At 40.8% G+C, this 14,043-nt stretch overlaps 5 protein-coding genes across 5 annotated transcripts; all 5 read right to left on the bottom strand.

Moving 5' to 3' along the window:
• Positions 1–564: 564 nt before the first annotated feature.
• Positions 565–948, bottom strand: TM35_000122640 (uncharacterized protein; the record flags this gene model as incomplete). Its single annotated transcript, XM_029025239.1, has 1 exon — positions 565–948. The coding sequence occupies one exon, from the start codon at positions 946–948 to the stop codon at positions 565–567; it is 384 nt and encodes a 127-aa protein (XP_028883555.1).
• A 238-nt stretch (positions 949–1,186) lies between these two features.
• On the bottom strand, positions 1,187–6,694 carry TM35_000122630 (kinesin; the record flags this gene model as incomplete). Its single annotated transcript, XM_029025238.1, has 1 exon — positions 1,187–6,694. One exon carries the CDS (start codon positions 6,692–6,694, stop codon positions 1,187–1,189), a length of 5,508 nt encoding a protein of 1,835 aa, XP_028883554.1.
• Positions 6,695–7,800: 1,106 nt separating this feature from the next.
• On the bottom strand, positions 7,801–9,780 carry TM35_000122620 (uncharacterized protein; the record flags this gene model as incomplete). Its single annotated transcript, XM_029025237.1, has 1 exon — positions 7,801–9,780. One exon carries the CDS (start codon positions 9,778–9,780, stop codon positions 7,801–7,803), a length of 1,980 nt encoding a protein of 659 aa, XP_028883553.1.
• Positions 9,781–10,732: 952 nt separating this feature from the next.
• On the bottom strand, positions 10,733–11,665 carry TM35_000122610 (dynein arm light chain; the record flags this gene model as incomplete). Its single annotated transcript, XM_029025236.1, has 1 exon — positions 10,733–11,665. The coding sequence occupies one exon, from the start codon at positions 11,663–11,665 to the stop codon at positions 10,733–10,735; it is 933 nt and encodes a 310-aa protein (XP_028883552.1).
• Positions 11,666–12,308: 643 nt separating this feature from the next.
• On the bottom strand, positions 12,309–13,784 carry TM35_000122600 (epsilon tubulin; the record flags this gene model as incomplete). Its single annotated transcript, XM_029025235.1, has 1 exon — positions 12,309–13,784. One exon carries the CDS (start codon positions 13,782–13,784, stop codon positions 12,309–12,311), a length of 1,476 nt encoding a protein of 491 aa, XP_028883551.1.
• Positions 13,785–14,043: the final 259 nt, after the last annotated feature.

Here is a 14,043-nt window from a genome sequence, read left to right as displayed (position 1 = left end):
AAAAAAAAAAAAGACAGGCATGAAAAATAAAAAAGTAGGAATAACAATGGCAAAGAGAATGTATAATATCACAGCAATCACGACTCCTCTTTATTAAAGATTCTGTCTTTTTCTTTTTCTCTTTCTTCTTCTTTTTTTTTTTGCCTTTTATCCCTCTTTATTTATTCCATGTACCTGTGTATGTCTGAAAAGTCTCCAGCTCCACATGGTACACACTGTGCCTTTTCATTATTTTTTTTTTTCTTTTCTTTACTGTTTTTTTTTTTTTTTCTTTTTATTTTTTATTTTTTTTTTTTTTTTTTCTTCTTTTTATTTTTTATTTTTTTATCCCCCCTTTTTTTTTTTTTTTTAAGTACAGATAAACTTCTCCCATCTTCAACGGATACAATTTTTTTTTTTTTTAAAGAAGACGCACTCTGTTTCGTGCAGTAGGAGCAATATACTCTTGATCGTTAAGGCAAATGCAAGATGAATACAAAGTTTTAAGTACAAAGAAAAACAAAAAACAAAAAACAAAACAAAAAAAAAAGAAAAAGAAAAAAAAAGATGTTCCTCTTTTCTTGCTTATCTAGTAAGATCATCAAAACACAATCGTGGAACAGGTGGAACGGCTGCTGTTGTTGGTGTTGTTGTTGTTGTGGATTGCGCTGGTGGTGTCCTGCCTGAGGAATGACCACCCGCACTGTTGCGTGGCTTTAAGGCCCTCGCAGATGAGGCCGACGAGAGGCGCTCCGTTGTACTTGCCGTTGGCGAAGTGCCTGCTGCTGTGGGGGAACGTGGGGGAATCACCGCCATTCCATTTGTAGAGGGTCTACACTTGACAAGTTTTAACGATGATGGTGGTCCCATTTGATTACTCTCACTGCTGCTTCGCTGCTTTAGTGTCTTGAGAACATTAGGATCGTAGAAAGGTTTCGGAACTGCCGTTGAAGGTGGGGTTGTGGGCATGGTGGATACGGACTGGGGTGGAATGGGTTTGGGTGAGTTTAATCGACTACCCGAATTTGCACGGGTGGTTGTTGTTGTTGTTGTGGTCCGTTTTCCACTTACGCGACTGCTGAGTTGTGGGACTCCCGCGGTGTTGGAGCGTGTGAACTGCGTTGTGCGTGTGCGACGGAAGGCATCTCCTCCATGTGTTTTTGTAGAGGATGATGATGTTCCTGCTGCTCCTACTCCTGCACGTGTGTTATTTGTTTTTTTGGGAACTGGGCGTGGCCCCACCTTTAGAGACTCCACTCTTTAAGGTAGTGGAAAGACGTGTGATGGTTCGTCGAGTAGATCTTTCATTACTTAAATCCATTGTTGTTCGACGTGGTGTTGGGGTTTGACTGCTCTTTCCATGATGTAATTCTGCCAAAGCGGCAAAGCTCGGCGGTACATCTGTTTTGGCACGTGCGAATCGTGTTACTTTAGCCGCTGGTTTACTGTGCGTTCCTGATGCTTCTGGAATATTCACAGCACTCATATGTCGTGCGAAATTAAAATTGGGATCATGTTGAGCTAATGTGGAAGTAGCAGCAAAAGTAACATCATTATCAGATACCGGCACCACAAGGGCAGTTGCACGACGTCCAAACTTACTTTCTGCAGCCGGTGTTTCTTGTTCTCCCACAACCCGCTGAAGCTCTTGATGTTGTGTTGGTCGATCCCTCTTAGGTGTCTTTCCTGTAAAGGTGGCGGTGCGAGAAAAGTTTACATTAGCGACGCCACTCCTACGTGGTGTAGAGTGTGCACTTGCGGTGGTGTAGCTGCGGTGAAAGCCTGAGATTCTCGTATTGGGTTTACTGCCTCCCACTGTACGGGCCAAATTACTGCGTTTTGCCCCAACCTCCAGTTTCTCTAATATACGTCTACTATCCAATACACTTGTATCTGCGCCTGTTTTTCCTATTCCACCTGATCCTCCTTCCTCTGCAAAGGCATCTTTTTTCATGGGAATCATCAACCGCAGTGTGGAGGTGGCATTTGTATTCACCAAACTCTCCTGTCGCACAAGTCTTGCCAGTTGCATGACCCGCTCCGAATTACGAATGAGTTCCATATAACAGACGTGCTCTGTCTTTGGGGCGAGATCCCAGTGATCATACCAGAGCAGCAATCCATATAAGGCATTCCCCGCACGGCGGCGGCGGTGATCGACGAGACGCGCGAGGACGTCTCCCTCTTCAATCGCCCAACGACCGCCAAGTCGCTGCGGGCGGCCGGCGATTTCCGCCACAACTCCGCGGAGTTCATGCATGAAAGAATGAAATTGCGCCTCCGGCCGTAACTGCACGGCAGGGACGAGAAGACCAAATTTGTGAAGAGACTGGCGGTTGATCACATAGAGTTCCATCTTGAGACGATCCAGCATTACACGCAGACAAACACGAATGAGGGCAATCGCCTCTTCAGAGAATTTAAAGTCTGGAGGAAAAACGGAATAGCCGCCTGTTCCACTGCATTCTCCCATGGATTCTTGTAATAAAGTCTCAATACGAGAACGTAACTCCGCATCATCCTTAAATCCACTTAACTCCAATCCACACATTCCACCCTCACCATGAAGAAGACGAAGAACTGTACGTAATTCCTCATCCTTAGATATAAGTGCTGCACTGAGTTTCTCCTGCTCTTCACGTTGTTCCTCAATCATTCGGCGTTGTTCCTGTAGTAAAAGATCATTATTTTTAACAGATTTCTTTTTCACAGCTGTATTCTTCTGTTTTGCCGCTTGTAGTTTAGAGGCAGCCGCCTCATATTGACGCTCTGCAGCTGCAAGTTCTTCACATTTCTCTGCATACAATTTCTTAAACTTTTCCATCTCTTCCACTGTGGTAGTTGTATCAGTGACTGTGTTCTTTTCTAGTTCTTCCTTCTCACGACGTAGACGATCAAGAAGATCTTTATAACTCTGTAATTGTTCTTCATATGTTTTAATATCATCAATAAGTCGAAGATTTTCATTCTCAAGTTCTGCCAAAACGGTTTCAAGTGCAACCACAGATTCAATAGCAGTTTCCTTCTCAAATCGATCAATCGCATTAACAGCAGCTGTAGTACATCCCCTCTCACCAAGTATCTTCTTTGCACGTGCTGCATTACTCTCCACACGCAAATCATCCCATGGAACTTGACCACTCTTGTGAACCATATCCCCAGAATCCTTGTTGTTGTTATTGTTATTATTATCAGAAGCAAATTCAAGAGCAATACGTTGCATAGCACGTCGTTTCCACATACGTGCAATTGTTTTTAAAGCACGAATTTCATCTGACATATTACGAAGACGACGTTCAAGTTCAGCCTCATTGATGGCACTCGCCTCTGCAAGTGCCTCTTCTGTACGACTAAGGAATGTCTCAAGTGAATTAATGTCTCGCAAGAGTGCGGCATTTTCCTCTGTGGCATCAAGTAAAGCTTCTGAAACTTCTGTCATTTCATCCTCCATCTGCGAACGGCGGAGTTCATTCTCAAGATTGGCATCCTGTGCAACTCGTAGTTTACTCTCCAGTAAATGGAGTTCAGCACGTAAATCCTCTAATGCCTGTTCAAGAGACCAAATACGTTCACAAAGTACACGTTCCCGCTTTGCAGCGTGGTACCGCTCACGTACACCATCTGAAGTAGAGAGGTAAACATGCATTCTTCCAATATCTTCCATTTCAGGGTCTTTACGATGTTTTAGTAAAATCTCATCTGCAGTTAGTTCTTGTTCCCCTGTAGTGATAGCAGCAGTAGTAGTAGTAGTAGTAGTAGTTGTTGTGCTTTCAACAGGTTCTGTGGCAGTTTGTGCGATAGCATGGTTAGCATTCTTCTCACCATCATCATTATCCTCATCAACACCAACATCACTGTTATCTTTACCCATGGAAGCTTCAGGTGTGACACGTGTTTTAGACATTTTACCATCGGGTGAATTACTCTCACTCACTTCTTCATAATCACTGCTCTCTGATGATTTAGAAGATCGACCATCACCTTCTAATGGATGTAAGGCAGATTTCAAAGCAGCAATAGTAGTAGAAGTAGTGGTAGTGGTGGCGTTCGTATCCTTACCTTGTGGAGAAGTGCTCTTCTCTAACTCTGCCAAACGGCGGGCGAGTTCCTCAAATGTAGCGTTGCGTTTCATCATATTCTTATATAAAGATTCATTCTCACGCACGCAGTCTTCGTAACGCTGTGAATCTACACTGTGATCACGAATAGAAGGAGAAACCGATGTACGGTAAAAAGCACGTGCTGCCGCGCTTGCCTGCATAGGTGTAGAGACAGGTACATGTGTATCGATAACATCATATGGACGAACAGGATTTGGTGAAGAAGATCCATCCTTCTCTCCTATGAGGTGATTGTTTACAGAAACCATGCGGGAGCGAGATGCGGCATCTCGTTGACATTGATATTCAATCGTTCTTGACTGTGCTTGAACCATATCCAGTAGTTTAGCCCGTTCCCGTTGTAATTGTTCTAAACTATCCTCACGTGCGGCTGTGGCGTTCTGTTGAGAAAGAGATCCATTTCCATCACCTGCGGTAATATCCCGGCGAGAGAGACAGTTGATATCAACATAGTGGAAAGATAAGAGATGATTCTCCGCACCACCGTCAGCAGTGTCTAGATAAACGCAGAGAACATCACCATGCACCAACTGTCGGCGATCACCACTTGTTAAACTGCATCCATTGAGTTGACAGTCTACATTGCAACCCAGAGAATCAGATCCATTATTATTATTAGAAGTAGTACCTTCAGGAGAAATGTATCTTAGCCAGTAACGTTGTTCACATGATCGTCGAGAAACGCGTTCAAACTCAATGGTACCGTAATTTGTCTTGATCTGATGCTTTTCATTTTGTTGCTCTGGTTGATGTTCCTGCTGTTGCTGCTCTCCTCCTTCATCCTCTTGTTCTCTCTCTCTTTCTTCTTCTTCTTGTTCCTCAAGTGCATGTCCATCATCATTCTGACATTTTTGTTGTTGTTGTTGTTGTTGTTGAATGTTCTTCTTCTTCTGTGCTTTGCTTAAAAGATCAGACAAATTAAAACGAGTCACATTCTTTTCGAGTGATGTGACTCCAATCTTTCCACCTTCTACACATGAACCACCAATTCCATCTATACTGGTGTACTTACGATGGGCTGTAATGACAATTGGTACGGCAGCTGCAGTTGTAGAAGTCATCAACGTCTCTGTCATTGTGTTTGCAGTACGATGAATATCACCTGATTTAGAAGTAATGAATTTCCCATGATGAAATGGAACCTCGCCTGTTGCATCTACAGTTCCCATTTCTTCATTATAATCCATTTCTTGATTAGAACCTCTAAGAAGTGCATCAATGTGATGCCGGAGTTGTTCATTCTCCTGTTTAAGAATAGCATTTAACTCTAATAAATTAGATCGTGTTTGAAATGTCTTATTCACAGTTGGACGATTACGAATCTTTCGAACATCTTTCGCATACTGCAATGTTGCACATGATTCCTGGTAGCAAAACGATACTGGAGCAATCGTCGCAATCATAAAAGTTTTGCTATTTCCACCCAAGTTATCCTTCAATACCATCGTTAATAGTGAATCTCGGTAATTGACATACTTGGCTCCACGTGAGATTTCATTAATTACACGTGCGAGAGTAGCAAGTGACTGATTAATTTGAATCCCTTCATCACGACTCTTTCCATCGGTTTTTGCAGTTTTCTGCCGTTCACTACCGGCGAGATCAACGAGATTAATGGTGGCATTTAATTCCACAGACTCTTTTGTGAGTCGATTGGTTCTCCATTGTGTAACTCGAATCTGCAATACCGCGTGACTGCGACTACTGCGTGCATTCATTCCCGTCTCGCCGGTTTGTCGTCTTCGTAGTCCCAATTCAATAAGAGGATATGATTTCTCTGCAGATCCCACCACGTGTTGTTGAAGATCTTGAATAATCATCGTTTCATCTTTTCCACCAAAATCACGGGCAAAGTTAACACGTAATGGACCTTTACGTGAGAAGAGACAATATACCTCATTTTGGTAAATCTCAAAGAAGGCAAGTTGTACACGGTAGGAATACTCTGTTTCCATATTACTCTCATACTCCTGTTTGATATTCTCCAAACGTTTAAAAAGATCATCCACTGTACGTGGAACCACACCAGGATCACGGCGAATACAAGTGGTATCTCCAAAGAGTGTAAACGTCTTTCCACTTCCGGTTTGTCCATATGCAAAAACACAAGAGTTAATACCTTCCACCGCGGCAGAAACGGCATGTACGGCTGTACACAAATACACATCTTCTTGTGTACCATACTCGGGTGGTCGAATAAAGTCACTGTTGCGAATAAGAGGCATCTGCAGCATAGATTCCGCATCCATAGAGTTTAAACATCTATCATACTCAAAGTAGTTCGCTGTGGCTGTGGATGTTAATAACTTTCGGGTGAGATGTTTACTCTTTCCACCAGAGGCACGGGCAGTGAGGAGTTGTACAACGTTATCCGCATCCCGGGCAACACATGAGGTATCATCTAATGACTTGGGATCATGCAGAAGAACAACATTCTCCATTGTGGAAACACAAATCTTTTGGGCTTCTTTAATGTTCTCACGAGTGGAGCGGCGGGTGGCACTTTGATTGATGGACATTCCAGGCACTGTAGCGACATCCCGTACACGTACACAGACGTAGATATGACCATCATCCGGGTACTCGTAACTCATTCTTCTTCTTCTTTTTCTAGTGTACTAGTACTAGTAGTAGTAGTCCCTTCTGTAGATTCTTCTCTCTTTCTTTCTTTCTTTCTTTTGTTTAATATATATATACGTATACTTCCCCTCTGCTTGTTTGGTTTTCTTTTTTTGGTTTGTTTTTTTGTTTTTTTTTCGCTCGTGTGTTTACTGTCGATTTCTTTTTCTTTGTGTTCTCCTCACTGTTCTTTGCTTGCCTCTCCGTGGGATTTTCGCACCGGAGGCAAGTAGAACAAGGTGTGGAAGTGTAATGTACTATGTATATATAGATATATAATTATAAAAAGAAAAAACAAGAATAAATAAATACAGAAAAAGAGAAATCAAATAAAACTGATTAGAGAATAATAATAACAATAATAATCATAAAAACAAAAAACAATAATAAGATAATTCAATAAAAATAAAAATATAAAGCATAATAATAATAATAAAATGCAAGAGAAAATACTATAAACTCTACAGACTGAGAGAGCGTGTTCTTCTCATTGTTGTCTTGTGGCGTTAATGCCGTCAAAATGGGAGAATGAAAGAAAAAAAAAAGAAATTTAAATTTCACAGTTTCTTCATTTATTCCTTTCCTTTACGGCATGAAAACTTCTCAAGAAACAGTATATATAAATATAGGTATACCTATAAATATATATATATATATATATATATATATATTAGATATATATATAGAAATAGGTATAATCACAGTGATTTTTTATGGGAAAAAAAAAACAAAAAAAAATCAATCAAATTATAAAAAAAAAAAAAGAATGGACAACGTAGAAACTGTATGCCCTTATGCACATGCTATAAAGACAGACCAATACGATGAGAAGAAAGGAAAAGGAAAATAAACAAAAAAAAAGAAAAATACGCATCACACTAACTCTAATAAAACTGCATATGCATATTATTTTCCTCAATTCTCAATCCATAGGGGTACTGGTTCTTCTCTAAAGTTTCGTTTCCATTTATGTGAAAACATCTCACTTTATACATCTATGTATATTATGTGGGTCTGTAATAATATATATATATGCACAAAAAGAAATAAATAAAAAAAGTTTGCATTCAGTTAATAAACCTTACGGTTTCACTGCTCGTACAAACTTCGATGGTTCTGCAGAAAGATCATCTGAAGAGTCATTGATAGGAGTTGTTGTCCTTGCCGCTGATGTTAATCCTATATTTGAACCTTTTCCAGCTTCTGCCGCTACTGCCGCTGCCCCTAATCCCAATCCTAATCCTAATCCTTCTTCTGGTTTATTCACAGCAATCACTTCAATACCAGAACGCAATGGTTGTTCAGGTGATTTTTTTAATATTCCAGCCGTTGGTGCTACACTTGGCACTTGCTGTGAACTACCACCACTACTTAATGGTTGTAATGGATTCAGAGATGTTGGTTGGGAACATGTGGGTGGAAGAGAACTAAACGATGATGGTGTATAATGTGCATCTCGATTTGTTTCATTTTCCAAAATATGATGAATAATATTGTGAGTGGTAGCAATATCTTTTAATTGCGATTCCATACGTTGTGCATTTGCAGCAGATGATGTTTGTCCAATTGGGAAATTAGAAAGTGGTGCAGACCACTGCACAGGATCTGGTACAGTAGTCGTTATTGTTGTTGTTGTTGTTGTTGTTGTAGGGGCTGTAGTTTCTATTGTGGGTACCGCAGATGGAAAGGATAATGGTCGCATCATATCAAAGGCTGGAAAGGGTTGTAGATCTCGTAATGGATCACCACCAATTGGTAATGGATCTGAAGGAAAGTTTAAAGGTTGTGGTGTATAGGAAGAAATTCCATCCGATACAGCAAACCCTGATGGTGCTTGTACAAAGTGAGTAGATTGTTGTAGAGATTGATTACTTCTTAAATCTAGAGGTACTTGACTCGTCCTTCTACTCTCTACAAGTCCATTATTATTCGGTACCATCAATTCAGCTCCTGAGATGTCTGTTCCTGGTGATGTATTTAGTCTAGCATTACTTGTAGTTGTGGTGGCTGTGGCTGTGGTGGCTCTTCTTGGCATTGGTGGTAATTCTCCCCGATCTTGTGCTCTTTCTCGTTCTTCACTTTCGGCTCTTCTCTGTTCTGCCTGTGCGGCTTTACGGCCCATCATTCGCACTCTCTCTTCCGTCTCCCGTCGTTCTTCCATAAATGCCGCTCCCTTTTCCATTCCCATGCCTCTCTCTTTTTGTATGCCTAATTTGGCTTGGCCCATCTCTGCCTGTGCGAGACGCTCCAGTCGTCTTTCCTCTTCCGCTTCTCGTTGTTTCTCAAGGGCTCGTTGACGACGGCGTTCCTCCACTAATCGTGCGTTTTCTCTTTGAACTTCAATCGCCCGTTGACGTGCCAATTGGCGTGCATTCAATTCATCCCCATCATCGCCACTCGGCATGGCACCGGGAGGCAAAACACCGGGAGACTGTCTAGACTGTGGACGAGTACCGTAATGGTTTCTATTATTTGCAAATCCAGGCGCAGGCGTAGGAGAGACACTGGGTGCATGAACTTGTACAGGTGGTAATGATACTACTACAGGTGTTTGTGGTAATTGTTGTTGTAATTGTTGTGGTTGTTGTTGTAATTGTAGTTGTAATGGTTGGGCATTGTAAGGACTCGGTGGGGTCCATGTTGGGGGGATATGCATACCCATTCCACCATCCAATGCCGATGGGAACCGCATTGGAGATCTATTTATAACCAGTGGAGCTGGAATTAGTGGAGCTGCAGAGATTGGTGGAAGTACAGAGGGAAAACTTATGGGTCGTGGTTGATGATATCCATTGCGATCATCTGCGTAAGGTGCATTACTTGGCATTAACTGTGGTGATCGTTGTTGTTGCTGTTGTGGTTGCTGATATTGTTGATATTGTTGGGGTTGTTGGTGTTCTGCATACGGTGCCGCACTTCGTACTCTTTCTGGAGTTCGTTTTGGCCCCGGAATTCCCTGCAAGATCCCCGCATTGTGTCCACGTCCAATTTCATATTCAGAATCATTGTGTCCAATCTTTCCAGTTAACCTTTGTTTCTGTTTGCGTTGAGCAAGGAGCATATTTTATTTTTTTTTCCCTTTTGAGTTTGTTTGTTTGTTTCTATTTTTTTCTTACTCCTTACTTTGTGCTTTTGATTCCTTCTCTATTTCCTTCTCTATTCTTTTTTTTTTTTCTTTTTCTTTAACTATTGCTCTTCTTCTATTCTACCTACTTACGAAGAGAAATAATATATATATAAATATAAATATACAGAGATATGTATGTATGTATGTATGTGCTGTTCTACTCGCCTCGCCAACCCAAGGAGCTTGACTACACTAAAGCGGTATTGTGTGTGTGTAAAGGAGAATAAAAAGAGAAAAAGAGAAAAAGAGAAAAAAAGAAAAAAAAGAAGTAACAGAATATTACAGAAATCCCCTACGGGAGGAAAAAAAAGAAAAAACGATTGTTAGAATTTTTAACTATTCAATCTCACGAATAAAAGTCTATTGAGGTTTATATATCGTAGCTGGAAAGCGAGTTGAGGACTTTTTTCTTTTTGTTTTTCCTCTCCCCTTCATTTATTGTACATTTGGCGGTTGACTCAGCATGTAGATAGAAACTTAAACAAACAAACATACACATACGGAAAGAGAGAAATGGAAACTTCAAAAAATGATAAAAAGGAAATAGGAAAATAATTCCCTTTTAGTTGTGTAATGCTTTTTTTTTTCTCTTTTTTACTCCCCGTTTGTCTGTTTATTTCTGGTAAATAATTTTCCGCACAGAAGGGAGAGAAAGAAAGAAAGAAAGAAAGCGGTAAAACAAAAAAAAAAGAAAATCCATCGAAATGAAAAAAAAAAAGACTGTGTTGGTGGATCCGCAGCAAATAAAAAATAAGAATAAAAAACAGAATCCTCTTTTGTTTTCTCTTTCTCTTTCTTTACTCTCTCATTGTTTGTTTGTTTGCTTGTTTTTCGTTTCTTCGGGTGTATCTCTTCATACATACCTCCACATACACATACAAAGACACTATAGAGGTGGAGGTAGTGCAATCATCTGTTCTAGTTGATGTCGTTTCTGCATTCCCTCCTTCTTAATAGCGGCAATCTCATCACCTTGTATTTTTTCTAATATCAACATTTGTTCCTCACCCTTTGTAGAGAGTTCATCACACTTCTGACGTAATTGTTTCTCCTCCTCCGCAAGTGCCTCCATGCGTTCTCGTAATTTGGCAATATCATTTTGTACACGACTTGTATCCTTTTCACCTTTCAGCGCTAATCGAAAGGCATGACCCACACGTGACTCAAACAACTCTCGATGTGCAGTTTGAGCCGCAATACGTTCACTATGTATATGCAAGAGAAGTAATCCCCGCTCCCAACACTCCGCCGTAACTTGTCGAATCACTTCTAGAAAACACTCTGCTAATAATAAAGAACGAATAGGACAAATTCCTGTTCGTTTGGCGCCTGTTTCTTCTAATCTACGGCGTAGTTTCTCATGTGTTTCTACGGTGTCGGTGCGGGAGGCGGGATATGGACTGCCGTGCTGGACCCACAAGACTCCCATCTCATCCCGCCAGGCCCGTGGGGGAATAAAAGTGTCAATCACCACCCGCACATTGGGATCCACCGTTCGCTGCTCTAATGGGAGTCCGAGTCGTTGACGAAGACGATAGGAACGTTTTGGATCCGATGGGGCGAAGGGAACATCATAGCGAATGAGCGTTAAATTGGGATCGACGGGTCCATCTACAAAGACGTACTTGCGAGAGTTGTTGGAGTCTTCTTGTTGGGTGGATGTGTCGGTGTTGGCCTTTGGGGGAATTGTGGTGGTTTCTGGTGTTTCTGTGGTACTCCCCGGTGTTGTGCGGTGGGTGGCTGTTTTTTCTCTTGACTGCGGTGTGGGTGTGGATTCGCCCGAGCGCTTACCTGTTGGAGTTTGACTATCGCCCAGCATCTCCCACTTCTCTTTTTTTTTCTTTTTTTTTTTATGTTTTCTCATCCATATTGGGAGAGGAGATATAATAATGAAAAAAATAAGAATAAAAAGAAAGAAAGGAAAGAAATGTTATTTGGAACTTCTGCAGAAATGGTAATAAAGTAAATAAATAATAATATAGGTTATATGTATATCTTCACATCTGTAATATTCTTTCGACTTCTCTTTCCTTCTTTTTCTTTCACTCAATCCCTCCCTTTCTCTTTCTCTCTCTATGTACGAGTATATCTTCACATGCCGTAAAAACAACAATAATAGGTGGACATCGCATCACCAATTCATCTCAAACAATACTTCACAAAGAAGAATCGAGAGAGAATATATAATGAAAACACTCAAAGAAGTAAGTGAGTGAAATAAAAGTAAGAAAAAAAAAGATTTTTTTTAAAAAGACAAAACAAAACTGCTGAGGATAAATGTTGCAATGAATAGCAACACATTTCAAATTTAATATCGCTACGTCTTCTTCTATTTCTTCTTTTTTTTTCTCTATGTATCCAGCAGTATTCTTTAAGTTCCCATCACACCATCATAAGCTGTTCTGTTTATATATATATATATATATATATATATATATATATATATATATTTCTCTTCTCGACTAGTAATAGACTAGATCCCGCATACTTCGTGGTGTGTTTGCTGGAGGTTCAACCGTATTCAGAAACTTATAATCATCCACAATTGTAGACAGTACTTCCTCTGTGGAGTCAAAGTACGTCATTTCAAGATAAGGTTCATAGTGATGTACATGTGAACGAACACTGTAAAGTCGTATAAAACGCTGCAGTAACATATCTAACTTATGTGCCACAGAACAATGATTAGATAACATCAATAATGACTGTGGATGTCCAAGTGGACTTACTCCACATAATGCTGTTTTAAATCCATCCTCATTCCAGTATACTGGTCGCATTCGTTCCCGCAAACGTGGAATATTTCGTGCTAAATCGCCTACCGTTATCTGTGGTCCACGTGCAATGACGGCAGTGGCTAAAGAGGCACCCGCATCCCGTGTGAGTGCAGATGTAATTTCACCATGAGCCACATCCATAAATTGATGTTGTCTATCTAAACAAGCAGAGAACATGGCATCCACCGCACGTGGTCCAGTTGTATGACTATGTCTAGCCACACAAAGTGGGGCTAATGCCGATGTAACAAATACCAATCGTGGAAAAGGTACAAGATTTGTGGCGAGTTCATTCACATCCATATTAAGTGTACCGGGAAATCGCATCGCACAGGTGAGATTACTTAACATCTGTGCTACCAGTGCATTCATCGAATCATACGGCAGGGCCGTACGCGTTGGCTGGGCCACACTATAACGAGGCACAGCCCCTGTGGGTAATGGTGAAGTATTGATAGTAGTATTAGTATTATTATTAGAAGAAGTTGTTGTTATTGTTGAGTGACGGCCGAGAGCGGCATCAGCCATTCGTGCGAGGGCATCATTATCGAGTGGAAGAACAATATCGGCGTGTTCGGCTAATTCTCTCAATGCAAAGGCGGTATTATATGGAGCTGTCACAACATCATCTACATTTCCAGGAACAACGACTGGACAGAGACGGACAACATGTGGAAAGTCATCTTCTAACATTCCCAATACTCGAGTGCCGAGACCAGAGCCAGTCCCTCCACTTAATGAATGCATAAGAATAAAAGATTGTACACTTTCACATCTTTCTACTTGTTGCCGTACAGTATCGGCAATACTATCAATATAACGATCTCCATATTCCATATGCCCTACTGCCCAGTTATTACCCGCTCCACTCACATCGGAAACGAAGAAGTTGGCATCAAAGAGATCATGTAAAGGTCCACGCAACATCGAACGAAGAACACCTTCTTCCATATCAATAGCAACACAACGAGCCTTGAGAGAATTTTTTTTATGCCCATCACCTCCTATATTGTCTGTAGAGGGTTGAACATCAAATAATGCATCTCTGGCATCTGTAAATTGTGAATTCGCCTTATATTCCTGCAACATGACATCCCACCACTTAAGGCCAAGTTGATTACCACATTGGCCAACTTGAATAGATATCACTTCACGCGGCATCACTACCACACACACACCCCTTTACTTTTACTCTTAAATACTAAAATACTACTACTGATACTGATACTCCCCCACACACTTCTTCTGTCTTCTTCTTCTTTCCCCCCACCTTTACCAATACCAGAGAAAAATAAAAATAAAAATAATGGATAAGAAATAAATAGATAAAACAGGAGATACATATATACATATATTATACCCCATAAATACAATTACCACCCTTTAAAAGTACAAACCACCAAGCAGAAGGTAAAAAGAA

The sequence above is a fragment of the Trypanosoma theileri genome (genome assembly GCF_002087225.1).
Source record: "Trypanosoma theileri isolate Edinburgh chromosome Unknown TM35_Tth_12_V1, whole genome shotgun sequence".
In the NCBI taxonomy this organism is placed as follows: Eukaryota; Euglenozoa; class Kinetoplastea; order Trypanosomatida; family Trypanosomatidae; genus Trypanosoma; species Trypanosoma theileri.
Note: the sequence above shows the minus strand (reverse complement) of the source record. Positions and strands in the feature narration are given on the sequence as shown.